Here is a 13,348-nt window from a genome sequence, read left to right as displayed (position 1 = left end):
CACTTCAATTGCACATCCAAGTACAAGATGTTTTCTGCCTCTACCACCCTTTCAGGCAGTGAGTTCTCGACTCTCACCACCCTCTGTCATTGTTTAGTGCTAAAACCGATATAGATTCTCCAACACTTCCCTCCTTTCTGCAGAATTGCTCATCCAGTTATTCTCGTAACTTTAATGTTGAGTGCCGCCAATATCATCAGACCCCTGGTAAATGTTACCCAGAGGCAGTACCATATTTTAGGAGTCCAGTCACTGTTGTGTAAAACATGATTTTGTTTCAGATTGGATTGTTAAATGAACATTGGTAAATACAGTGCTGTGAAACATGTTCAAATAGGCTTTTTATGTCTGCGGCTCATATAAATCCTAATCCAACTCCAACACTTTTCTGAAAAACAAGATAAATTTTAATTAGGACACAATCGTAATGTACAGAGCATTGTAATGCTCTGAGCCAGCTAATGGGATGACAAGCTTCTTCGAAATGCTGGTCTGTAAAATGTGGCTGATGTGAAGATAGCTCAAGTTTGTTCCTTCAGACATCAAAGCTGAGATGGTGAACTCACAGAAGGGTTTCTCTTAGTGCAGAATAATTCCCTATTTTTCCTCTCATGTTAATCGTGTGGTGTGATTCTACTATGATAACATGACAATCACATCTCTTAAGATCTAACTTGTACAGTCTGTTGTGTCTTATTCTGTAATCTCAATGTTCCTTTGCATCAGTCTGTAAAGCAGTAAAAAAAATGTTGTTTCTTTCAATTCCTGACAGATACATTTACTTGTTGGCTGTTGCAAATCTAATCAACAGCTCCCACTCTTTTGCCTTTGTTGCCTTCCTCTTTTTCTTTCTTCCTTCTATCAAGATTCTTGTTCTTACTATCTCCTCTGACCTCAGTTGGAACTTCCACATCTCCATTGCTAAAGTTGTATAACAAACTTAATTTCCTAATTCATACCAAACACCATTTCTAACCTCAACGACTCTCGAAAGCCTAAATGCATCTAATAATACTCGGATGCTGCTTTCTTGTCACGAGAGACCCTTGGTAACTCTCTCGCACTGCTGGGCAGTCCCAAGAAGAAAGCACATCTCAAGACCACACAACACCTCTAGCCTCTGACCCCTCTTTCTCTGCCAATCCATTGCAAACTTTTATGTGTCTCACTATTTTATTGATATTACGAGTGTCAGTGATCCTGTAAATTTTTGTCTTGGTCCTTCTAAGCTCCTTTGGTGCAAATGCATTTCTTCTACTTTCAACTAGGTCTTTCTGAGAGGATGGAAGCTACAACTTCCTACCCCTTCTTGCTCCTGCAATTTTAAAACCTACACTCAGCAACAGCTTTCTTCTAATGTTTAATTGGGTTCGCTTGGGTGTATTCCAGGTTGGCCAGACATTGTATACGTTGCGTGAATGTGCATGAAAAAAGAACTTTACTACCCAGCAGAATAATTCTAATTGCTCAACCATCTAGGCTGGGGGAGGGGGTTTTGAACATTGCAAGCTCAGTACCAAACGTGTAATGTCCTTTCCGACTTGCATGATATTTTTCTTTTGTAATGTTCAGTCATTGGTGTGATACCTGTTAAGTGGGTATTGTGGGAGCGACGAGATCGTGGAGCGGCATGATCGGGGCTCAGGAGAGGCATGAGTTCGGGGCCCAGAAGAGCCGAGGGCCCAGGGGCAGCACGGGCCCAGCCCACACTGTGCGATATGTGCACGCACTAGGTCCGTGCAGCAGAGCTGGTCTCCAGTTGCCTTGGTTAACCCTTGCCACTGGACCAAGACCTAGCTCTGTCAAGCCCGTGTGGTGGCTGGTGTGCAACGGCCACCCCATGTTAAAAAAAAAATCCACGCACAGGCATCTTTCCACCCTTCAAGATGCAGTTCGGGACCTGGAATATTAGGTCCTGCATTGAAACACCTGTGAACTCATCCCTTTTTGGCGTGGAAGCAAGTCATCCTCGATACGAGGGACTGCCTACTTCCTGATATACTTTATCTTTTTGTCTATTCAACTTCAGTGACCTGGACTACGGGCCCTTTGACCTTTGACCTTGGTTGGTAGTTTTTCCACAATGAGAAGATAATGGGCTCAATTTTCCCCAATGCCGTTTTTTGGCATACGGCAAGAGATGTGCCTGTTTCTTTGGGACCCGACTACTCCAAAAAAAAAATAACTAGCAAGTTTTCCTTTCAGTTTTTTGAATTTGGTGCCGCGCAGCCTGTCCGTCAGCTCTCTGGGAAGGGGGTGGAGCCTAATGTCTGCATTGAAAAGACGATGCCCCCTCTTCTGCGCATGCGCGGAAAAAAGGGACGTTTTTGATCTGATTGCTATAGGCGCGCATGCCCAGTACAGCTCCTGGTCTGCATTCGGCCATTTTTAAAGAGTCAGTTGTGTGAGAGAACTTGAATTCTCATTGGGGGAAATCGGAGCCGCAATCCAAGAATTTCTTACAGGATGAAGTGGAGGCACTAGTTCCTGCAGTTGAGGCCAGATGGCACAAGCTGGACACCACCAGAGGTCACACACAAGTTTCGCCTGAAGAAATGAAGAAACGTTGGAACCAACTTGCAGAAGATTACTGTGCAAGGGCGACCACCCCGAGGTCTGGAGCCAGTGCAAAAAGAAGTGTCAGGACCTTGGTCAAGCAGTTAGTGTGAGTAATATTTTTATTTCTTCAGTGGAATTGTAAATGTGACCAGCTGTCTTTGTCCCACCCAGCAGAAAGACACCCTGTCTTTAAAAAGTTATATTTTCATCTTTGCAGAGGAAGGCGGCACAAAACCAAAGGGAAAGAACTCGAACAAGCAGTGGACAGGCAAATCTGCACTCACTGACACCCTTGGAAGAGAGGGTCGCTGCTTTGATGGGTCCTGCCTGGAGAAAAACGCCCACCACTGCACAAGCTGGGCCCACATTCAGGGTAGAGGTAAGTCCTGCAAATTGCACAGTCTGGCTTTCCTAAATGTTAAAATGTTAAGTACTGTGCGGGCTAGCCACGCTTCAGTTCATGGGGATGTCTCCGTCAGCTACGCTTCGGTTGATGCAATGTGCTATCAATTATCGTGATCCTTCAAGTGAGCCTGCTGCCTGCTCTGTGTGTGCCTACTCATGCCACTTTGCCCCCCATCTCTGCTGCTAACCATTTGTCTTCTGTTATATTTTGCAGAACTTGAGGCCAACCCTGACGATACAGAAGAAGATTCAGACGAGGACGAGCTTGAAGAGGAGAATATCTTCCAATCCCACCTTCCATACCAAGAGCATGGGGGTGAGGGGATGGATGAAGCCCCTACTGTTGTACTCACTCAAGAGGAGGTGCAGGTGCTGCCCATTGATGTGCCAGCCCCTTTCCTGAGTGGTACAAGTATTGTGGGGTATTCCATGCTTTCCCACAGTCCGCGGCTAGGGATTCCAGTAGGGTGCAGCGAGGCACACCCAGGGCCCCACCGTCCGAGGCTGCGGGTCTCAGGGATGTAGCAAGGCACACCCAGGGTGAGGAGGGCAAGGAGAGCTCGACGGCACTCTCCTGAGGTGCAGGAACGAACCGATGTGGATCAGATGATGGCAATGAGTGCAGAGAGCATTGACCTTACACGATCAGTAGGGTGGGTGATGAGGTATCGGGACTGTCAGGAGAAGTAACAACACTCTCGAGAAATGGGAACACTGTCCGGGAACATGAGGGAAGGAATGTCGCAGGTAGCTGATGCGCTGTCAGTCAACATGAGGGAGGGAATGTTGCAGGTAGTTGACACTGTTGTTGAACATGAAGGAGGGACTGTCACAGGTAGCTAATACACTGTTGGTGAACATGAAGGAGGGAATGTTGGAGGTAGTTGACACTGTTGTTGAACATGAAGGAGGGACTGTCACAGGTAGCTAATACACTGTTGACGAACATGAAGGAGGGAATGTTGGAGGTAGTTGAGACACTGTCAGGACATGTAAGGGAGGGAATGTCTGAGTTCGCAGTTGCAATAAGAAAACCCTCCCAAACCCTGCGGCCATTGACAGAATCAACTACCACTCCCACCCCCAGACCAGCCTCTGAAGAGGCCCAAGCCGAGCTTTCCACATTACAGCTTACCCACGCACCCCCATCAAGAAGTGCGCATTACCTGAGATGTTCGAAAGAATAAGCTTGGTACCAACCTGAGAAACACTGCGCCACTGCAAGTGCAGCGGGCGGTCTTAGAATAAGGTGGAGGAGGGATGGGTGCAGCCTTTCTTTGCTGCTATTATTGTTACTGTTGTATGTTCTCACATTAAAAGTTTTTTGCAAATGATGTAAATTTACAAGTTTAAAAGTGATCTTAACTGAAAACTTTAAAGTTTATACAAGAATATTTTTATTTAAGTTAAGTACAAACAAGTGTTAAACTTTTGAATAAAATATATTTTAAATTATAACTGAATAATTTCCATTATTTGTTCCATTAACACGACACAACATCACGGAACAGGTCCAAATAGTAAACATGGTCCATTTGGAATAGTTGCCGTTTAGCCTTCAGGCAGCAAAGCGTTCACGGATGAGCTGCTGGCACAAGGCTTGAGCAATCGTCAAAGGCTTGAGCAATCCTCTGTCGTCGTGCTCCGGGTTCAGGTAGTTGCATGGCTTCCTCATCCTCGTCCTCAACATCTGCATGTTCCTCCATCATCAACCACTCTCACCTCAGGTGGGTCTTCTACTACCAGCTGCTGCTGCCTCATGATGGATAAGGCATGCAGCACACAACACTGAACTGACCGATCTCGGGAGTATTGCAAGTAGCCTCTGGAATAGTCCAGGTGTCGGAAACACTGCCTCAGGAGGCCAATGGTCCTCTCTCTTGTGTTGCACGTCGCAATGCGCGACATGTTGTATTCCCGGTCAGCTTCCGTCTGGGTTATGTGTAGGGGCGTCATGAACCAGGTGGCGTACCCTTTGTCTCCCAGCAGCCAGTTCTACCCTTCTGGCTGCTGCTGCAACATGGCAGATACAGCGCTCTTGTGTAGGATGAACGCATCATGGGTGCTCCCAGGGTATCTTGTATCAACTGACATGATGCGATGCATGTCGTCGCACACGAGCTGCACATTAATGGAGTGGAAGCCTTTTTTGTTCCTGTACATCTCTGAATCCTCCAAAGGTGTTCGCAAGGTGATGTGTGTACAATCAATGCAACCCTGTACCTTTGGGAAGCCAGCAATCCTGGAGAAGCCCATAACCCTTTCACGCATTGCCTAGGCGGTCACAGCAAACTTTATGTAGTCATTCCTCCGGGAATATAGTGCAGTAGTCAACTGCCGAATGCAGATATGTGTTGCATGTTGAGAAATGGCGCAAACATCCCCAGTTGTGGCCTGGAATGATCCAGATGCATAGAATGAAAGTGCAGCTGTAACCTTCACTTCAACTGAGAAAGCAGTCCTCCTGATGCTTCTAGGTTGCAGGTCTGCTTTTACTAACTCATAGATCTCGGTTACAACTTTCTTGCGGCAACGCAGCCTTCTCACACAGTATGCATCACTCGGGTGCAGGTATAAACGCCTGTCTCGATATACTCTACGTGGGTAAGGCCTCCTGCCCATCATCCTATGTGCTCTGAGGTTCCTCATGCGTTGACGTTGGATCAGTCGTCTCCTCTACAGCACCATCATGCAGAAGGCTTGCACAAGGTCTGGCATTGTCAGTATTGCCCCCATGATTAAATTGTACCTTTGCAAGAAGCTCAACAGCAGTACAAGCTTCTTTGTTGTCTCTTTCCCCAAGATCGATGCCCTAGTATGGACCACACCCAGGTCTGGGCATGTGCAATTAGGCTTGTTTAGAACGGGAACCCCCCCACCAGGCTTCATTTGATGATGCTGCTGCTGCTGCTGCATAGTGTAAGGGTTCTCATGCCTTCAGTTCAGCTTCCACACACCCCCACCCCCTTGGGCTTTTGAAGCCGAGCCCCTGTGACAGGGCGAGGGACCGATTCTTCCGGCCGACGATCCGACCCTCGAGCCCGGTTTGGAGACGTTCGGTGGTGGCGTGGCACTTCGGCGGGGGGGGGGGGGGAGCAAAAATTAAAGAATTGCATTAGACTTCCATTTTCCGCATTTTAAGTTTTAAAAAAAATTAAGCTTCATGATGCAAATTTAATGTGTTCTTGACTCCCTCCAAAACTTTGCCTAAAAACAATGGTGTCTTTCTGCACTGATTTTTTTGATGTGCGCTGGTTTCTCTTAAGTGCCCAGAAGGTTTTTTGCGAGTGGTCACATAGGCCATCCTAGGAGAAATGTAAGTTGGCCAAATGTAAATCAGGTTACACCCGCTATGACGCAAAAAAAAAACCTGACCTACAAAAATCGTAACTGAGTTACGCTGGCGCATAATCTTTGGGGAAACTTGGGTATTTTAATTTAGGCTTGAAAAAACACCGCAAATCACTGGGGAAAATTGAGCCCAATATTGTGGAGTTTAAAGTAATGGTTCAAATGTTATCCTAGGCTCCGATCTTTTCATGATCAATATTGCTGAACTAAGCATTCTGCAATATTAGTGTAGCCTTGCAAAAGCAAAACTGAGGTGATCTCAGTTGTACAATGTCTGCATTCAAAATTGTTTTTTCCATGTATATATTATCCTTCTCAAGTTGAGCAACAGTACTCCTATTCAAAAACACCAGGAAATCACTAGATTTAGATTTCATTATGACCAGCAGCCTTTCACTAAAGAATTTCCGTTTTCAATGTTTAAAATGTTAAGATCTGTGTACAACATTGAACAAACAAATTCCAGACAGTTAAAACAGTGTGTGTTTGATAATGCACAACTGTGGCATAGGTCAACAACGCAGAGTACATAGCCGTTTGCCTCGCCCTGGGACCCTCTGGGTCTTTCCTTTATATATGCAACTTCCTCCAGTGATAGAGGACGGAGCTGTCCCCTCCCACAGCCCTGCTCATCAGGACCATTGTGAGGTGGAGGTGGCCTTGAATTTGTGTGTAAAATTTCTGAGCCCTTCCTCCATGGAGATTTACAGGGCTATGTTTGGAGCTCTCTTAGACAGCATGACAGAGGTTGGGTACTCGAGTCTGGAGAATTACAGGCAAAATGCTACCTTGTACCACCCTCTCCTAACTCTTTGCAATGCCAGTACACTGTGATCACATTTTGTGCAGATATTAATAAAGTGGAATTTGAGGAGAATGGAACACATACAACATTTCTGAATTTATATTATTTTTAACATCAGCCGTGTCATAATACCTGTAAACATTGTCTATTCTTTTTTTTAAATTAGCATCTGCTGGAAATGCAGCATTTAATGCTCTTGTTTTTGAAAAAACTGAAGCTTATCCACCTCCCATATACACAAATAATCCTTAGTTAATCTTTAAATCCGATATTGTCAGTAGATAGGGAGATCTGAATTCCTCTAAATAAATTGCAATATTTAGTTAGCAGAATTTAGAACCTGCTGTTTTTTCTGACATGGAATTTGTTTGGATCATTCAGTCCCAATTCATATTTGTATTTAACTTGTTTTCACTGAGTGGTGTCATACATTCTCCTGTTCAACTAATAATGTACCTAATTAAAGCCGTTCTAAAAGCATTCTGAAACTTGCATTTGACATCTTGAGCAATTTTTGGCCGTAGGGTCACGATGGAAGTAAAATTGCTGCTGGAGTAATTCAGTTCCTCATGTTAAATACTGTGTGAGTCCTTTTTATCACTGATCTAGTTATGAATCCTTTATTGAGGCCAGGAATATGGTACTGATGATCATGTACATCAGATACTTAAATTTATCAAGCACCTACAACCTGGTAACATGTCCCACGGTGCTTTGTAGTTGGGGTCAGACTGAAGCAGGAGCCAAAGGGAAGGGGGCCAAAGGTGTGGTCAAAGACTTGGGTTGGAAGGAGGCCTTTGCAGGTAGAGAGAGAGAGATAGCAAGGTGGAGGGAACAGATCCAGAGTTAATATTCTTTTCTGCTCATCATCACCATCATAGGTGGTCCCTCGGAATCGAGGAAGACTTGCTTCCACTCTTAAAATGAGTTCTTGGGTGGCTGAGCAGTCCAATACGAGAGCCACAGTCCCTGTCACAGGTGGGACAGATAGTCGTTGAGGGTAAGGGAGGGTGGGACTGGTTTGCCGCACGCTCTTTCCGCTGCCTGTGCTTGGTTTCTGCACGCTCTCGGTGGCTTTTCTGCTCAGTGAGTCGCTAGTTGTCGTGAGGTGGAAGTTCGGCGCGTCCCACGGAGGTAAATTGGAGGGTAGGATGCTCTTGTGCGCACCTCATTGCAGAATTGGGGGTGGGATTGGCCAAAGCCTGGGGAGAAGTGACCGATTTGCATGCTCAGACAGCAATGGGACAGGAACCTTAAAGCCACTTTTATATTGCACCATGCCACAGTGATGCTGCTAGCACCCGATGTGTGGTTTCCGTGCAGCTCGTGGCAATAGAGTTAAACGTGCCTGATTGGCTGAGACTGGCAATTGGGAAGATGCTTGGGGCTCCTTACCCATTGGTATTAACCCATTAGACAAGTTAATTTGGCGGTGGTGAAGAAACATGAACAAACCCTCTGTCTCCGCGGAGGCAAATGGATCACTGCAATATAAATGTACCTACAGGATTTGTGTTTCTCGACACTTTCAGCTGTTAAAATGCCTTGACTTGTCTCGGTAAATACAGCAGTGTTGTTTCCAATTTCCCAGTGAGATAAGCTGACAGTTACTGTGAAATAACATTGGCCATATTTTACTTCAGTCTCCGGCAGTCTTCCTTACAAAACATTTGACAGGCCGATTTGAAATGAAAGTGACTTTCACTGCATTTTAGTGAAAAGGTTTAATTGCTTTGTCCATTTGGAGCACAATGTGCAATTGACCAGTGCATGAAAATGTGTTTTTAATAAAAAATGCATGAGCAGGAGTTTAGCAATAAGAGTGATTGAGGATCACACTTGCTGGAGTCTGATTGCAAACTATGATTTTCTTCTTCCTGCTACCTTCCCCTTTTCAGGCTACATTGAATATTTTGAATCCTGCCCGTTTTATGGTTGCTGAATAAATGAATGTCTGTTATGTGAGATTCTTGGAATTTTCCAGTGTTCTGGGCCATGGTTTATTTATGATTCTATCCATGAAAACTGCAAACCTGTCGCTTTTGCCACTTCCTTTCTTGTTTTTAAAAAAAAAAATTAAATAAATACAGGTATGCATATTTTTTATTCATTCATGGCATGTGGGCGTCGCTGGTAAAGCCAGCATTTATTGCCCATCCCTAATTGCCCCTTCAGAAGGTGATGGCGAACTGCCTTTTTGAACCACTGAAGTCCGTGTGGTGAAGGTACTTTGACAAGGTGTCAAAGGCCTTTGTGAGGTCTAAGAAGACCATGTTCAAGGATTGATGCTGTTCCCTGCATTTCTGTCGCTCATCCATCACCCTTGTGCTCGCTGACCTACACTGGCTTCCGGTTAAGCAATACCCCAATTTTCAAAATGCTCATCCTTATTTTCAAATCCCTCCATGGCCTTGCCGCCCCCTATCTCTAATCTCCTCCTCCAGCACCCCCCCCCCCCCCCCCCCCACCCCTGAGATGTCTGCACTCCTTTAATTCTGCCCTCCTGAGAATCCGTGATTATAATCGCTCAACCATTGGTGGCCGTGCCTTCTGTAACTGAAGCCCCAAGCTCTGGAACTCCCTGCCTAAACCTCTCTGCCTCTCTAATTCGCTTTCCTCCTTCAAGACACTCCTTAAAACCTACCTTTTTCACCTGCGCTAATTTCTACTTGTGCGGCTCAGTGTAAAAATTTTTTCATACAATACTCTTGTGAAGTGCCTTGGGAAGTTTGACTACATTAAAGGGGCTTCACAGGAGTATACAAGTTGTTGTCGTGTCAAATTTGCTACAAAATCAGTGCCATGCCTCCGCATCAGTGATGATTGATGTCTGATTAACCACGTGCGGCCCGTAAACTCTGCCAATCTGGATCATGAAGCTGTGGCCACAGAGTTCTATCCACACTTGGAATTCCTATTCGCTTGCTCTGTTTGGACGTTGTGCCTCTGGTGGTTTGGAAAAAGCTGCTGCTTCATAGATGGACAAACATTTTCAAATTTCCAGAATTCCCTCACCAAACAATTAAACTCCAACCTGAACTGTTGACTTAACAAAATTAGTCTCATGGCCCTTAAAGGGACACAGCTTCACCTTAACATTAGGGTAATACATTGTACTTGTATATAGTATATAGTTTTGTCCCTGTAAAATGGTGTATCTGATTTTGCATGAAAAGTTGTGTTTACGAGTGTAGTATTAGGCAGTCCCTCGTATCGAGGTTGGAGTAGTGTGTGTGTAAATCCCTGCGACTTCCTATGAAAAAGCAGATGATTTATAACAGCAGTCGAAAGAAGTGCCCCAAAACACTGTACAATTAATGAATTTGTTTTTGACGTTTGTTTACTGTTGTGCAAGCAAGTGTGAAAGCTAATCTGCACACAGCAAGGTCTCGCAAGCAGTAAATGCAATGACTGACCAGTTAATCTATTTCTGTTAGTCTTCATTGGCCAGGACACTGGGCAAACTCCTCACTCCTCTTTGAATAGTACCATGGGGTCTCTTGCATCCATATGAATAGACACATGATGGGGCCTCTGGTTAGTTTCTCATTTGAAGGGTGGTAGCTTCAACAATACAGCACTCCCTCAGAACTGTACAGAAGCTTCAGTCTGCATTTTGTGCTCAAATTCAATTCTGGGGTTTGAACCCACACCCTTCTGATTCAGAGTCAGGCATGCTACAAATGCAGCCAAACTAACGTTCAAAACCATGTGCCAAGCAGCCCTGAGATGGGCAACTGTACAGTGTTGGGCATTCATGTTATTGCTTTGCTTTTACTTACAGGATGTTTCACATCAGAATGCTGCCTGCTTTGGCAGTGCTTGGCTCCTTCTCCAGACAATACTACAGGGCAGCAGTCCCAAACAAGCATCGGCGCAAACAGATGATGGTAGCATTTGTTGGAGTAACAGCTGTTTCGGCAACAACAGGTTTATTATGCAAAAGGTAAGGGGACATCTATTATTTCTGCTTATGATTAGGTCAGGAAGTCACAGAGTAGAAGGAATGTGATTTTTCATAGTTAATTCTCAATCTCATAGACTTTGGGAGGAGGACAAATTTTGGTGGTTGTCGGTGGGATGGGGGCGGGGGAAATTACATTGTCAACTTGCATCGATCTCAAACTTCCTGGTGGCCAGATAGACTGGCATCGATAGTGGGCTGAGAGAAAGTCGCCCTGGTTCACACCACCCCCAGCAGTTGCACAAGAGGATTGAACTGGGAATTGTTCTGTTGAAAATGTTCTCTGTTGTTCCCCCATCCCCCCAATAATGAATTTTAAGTGTCTTCATTGTCAGAAAAATTCTGAACTGCTGAATGTTGATATTGTTAATGGATGGGTAACAAAAATAGTTGGTTAGTTTGAATGTAACCAGAGTTTCAATCTCATTTCTTCGTAATTGTTTTAAAACCACCATTCTTCATTAACTTGCACAACAAAGTAAGCGTGCTTGCAATTTTTTCTTGAGTAATCGTTGAGGTTTGTGGTTATTGAGCTCTAGGAGGAGAAGGGAGCCAACGTTGTTATTTTCTGTTTTACACACTGGTTGCCAATTAATCAACCATTTGTGAAGATCACACTTTTGTTTCACAAATTCTCATCAATCAAAAGGTCCGACTCCTTCCTCATTTAAGTCAATTTTAAAAGAGGCTTTTAAGTATTTGAGATATTTAACCATGCTTGTGGAACAGTGTAAACGCAACTAATGGTCACATTTGCATATCAAAGGCTGCCTTAGTGCTGCATATATGAAGCTGAATGGTTGGAGTTTCATAGCAATAGATTATCGTGTGTGGTAGTTCACTTGGCTCAGGAACCAATTACTGCTAGAAATCTCCTTAAGGATGTTGGAAAGTGCTTTATCATCAATAGATTACCTTTGAAGTGCAGTCACAATAACTGTGCTCCGTTGGGTGAGCCACATCGTCTGCATGCCCGACAGGAGACTCCCAAAGCAAGCATTCTACTCGGAACTCCTACACGGCAAGCGAGCCCAGGTGGGCAGAGAAAATGTTTCATCCTCAAAGCCTCCCTGCAACATCCCCACCGAAACGTGGGAGTTCCTGGCCAAAGTCCGCCCAAAGTGGAGGAAGAGCATCTGGGAGGGCGCTGAGCACCTCGAGGCGCATCGCTGAGAGCATGCAGAAACCAAGCGCAGGCAGCGGAAGGAGCATGCGGCAAACCAGTCCCACCCACCCTTTCCTTCAACCACTGTCTGTCCCACCTGTGACAGAGACTGTAATTCCCGTATTGGACTGTTCAGTCACCTGAGAACTCACTTTTAGAGTGGAAGCAAGTCTTCCTCGATTCCGAGGGACTGCCTGTGATGATGATGGATCAGGAACCAATTACTGCTCGAAATCTCCTTAAGGATGTCGCAAAGTGCTTGATCATCAATAGATTACCTTTGAAGTGCAGTCACTATAGCTGCGTGTGTAAATACGGTAACCAGTTTCTGCACTGAATGATCAGTTTATCTTCCTTCGGTGGTGGACAAGTGTTGGCTAAAAGACGGAGAGACCTTCCTGCTCTTGAAATACATTCACCTAAACAACTAGATAGAGCCTCGGCTGAACGTCTCATCCAGCAGACAGCACCTCTGGCAAAGCAGCACTCCATCAGAACTGCTTTGCTTGGGGTGTTGCATGTCTGGCCCCAGACAGACAGAACTCTCGAGATAAAAACAGAGAATGCTGGAAATGCTCAGCGGGTCAGGCAGCAACTGTAGAGAGAGAAATCAAGTTGACGTTTCAGGTCGATGACTTTTTGTCAGAAGTAGAAAAAAATTTCGTCTTTCCTCCCCTCCCTCTCCCACCCGCCCCCCGTTCCCTGCCCCGACACTTGCTTAAAAACCTGGTACATCTCTAACTTTTTTCAGACTTCATCCAAGCTTAAAAACTTGAGAGACCTTTGCCTCTGTCGCATTTTTAAAGTTTACTTTGTAATTTGTCTGATGTGCTTTTATTTCTTTTGTTGATTGATTCGGAATATAGTTTTGACAGACTGCTTGAATGTTATGTTTTTAGCAATTGACTGGCAGAAAATGCTTCAAACCAGTACTTAAAACCAATACCTTGTTGAATAAAAAGAATATGGTTTAGGATTTTATCAGCACAAATTTTCAGTGAATGCCAGAGTTCAACAGAACTTATATGCCTATAAAAGGCGAGTCACAGGAGACCCACAAGTGAGTGAAGAAATTCTTCATCTTTAACTTGTTTTTTGC

At 44.8% G+C, this 13,348-nt stretch overlaps 1 protein-coding gene across 3 annotated transcripts in view; it reads left to right on the top strand.

Moving 5' to 3' along the window:
- The window catches only part of micu1 (mitochondrial calcium uptake 1), a 116,277-nt gene that overhangs the window by 18,903 nt on the left and 84,026 nt on the right, over nt 1-13,348 (top strand). For all 3 annotated transcript variants that reach the window (XM_070865576.1, XM_070865574.1, XM_070865575.1), the window contains one exon: nt 10,905-11,066. In XM_070865576.1, the coding sequence (XP_070721677.1) occupies nt 10,906-11,066 (161 nt within the window). In that variant the 5' untranslated portion in view covers nt 10,905. The remainder of the gene's footprint in view (nt 1-10,904; nt 11,067-13,348) is intronic.

Source organism: Pristiophorus japonicus, chromosome 22 (assembly GCF_044704955.1).
Source record: "Pristiophorus japonicus isolate sPriJap1 chromosome 22, sPriJap1.hap1, whole genome shotgun sequence".
In the NCBI taxonomy this organism is placed as follows: Eukaryota; Metazoa; Chordata; class Chondrichthyes; family Pristiophoridae; genus Pristiophorus; species Pristiophorus japonicus.
This window is presented reverse-complemented; position numbering and strand designations above follow the sequence as displayed.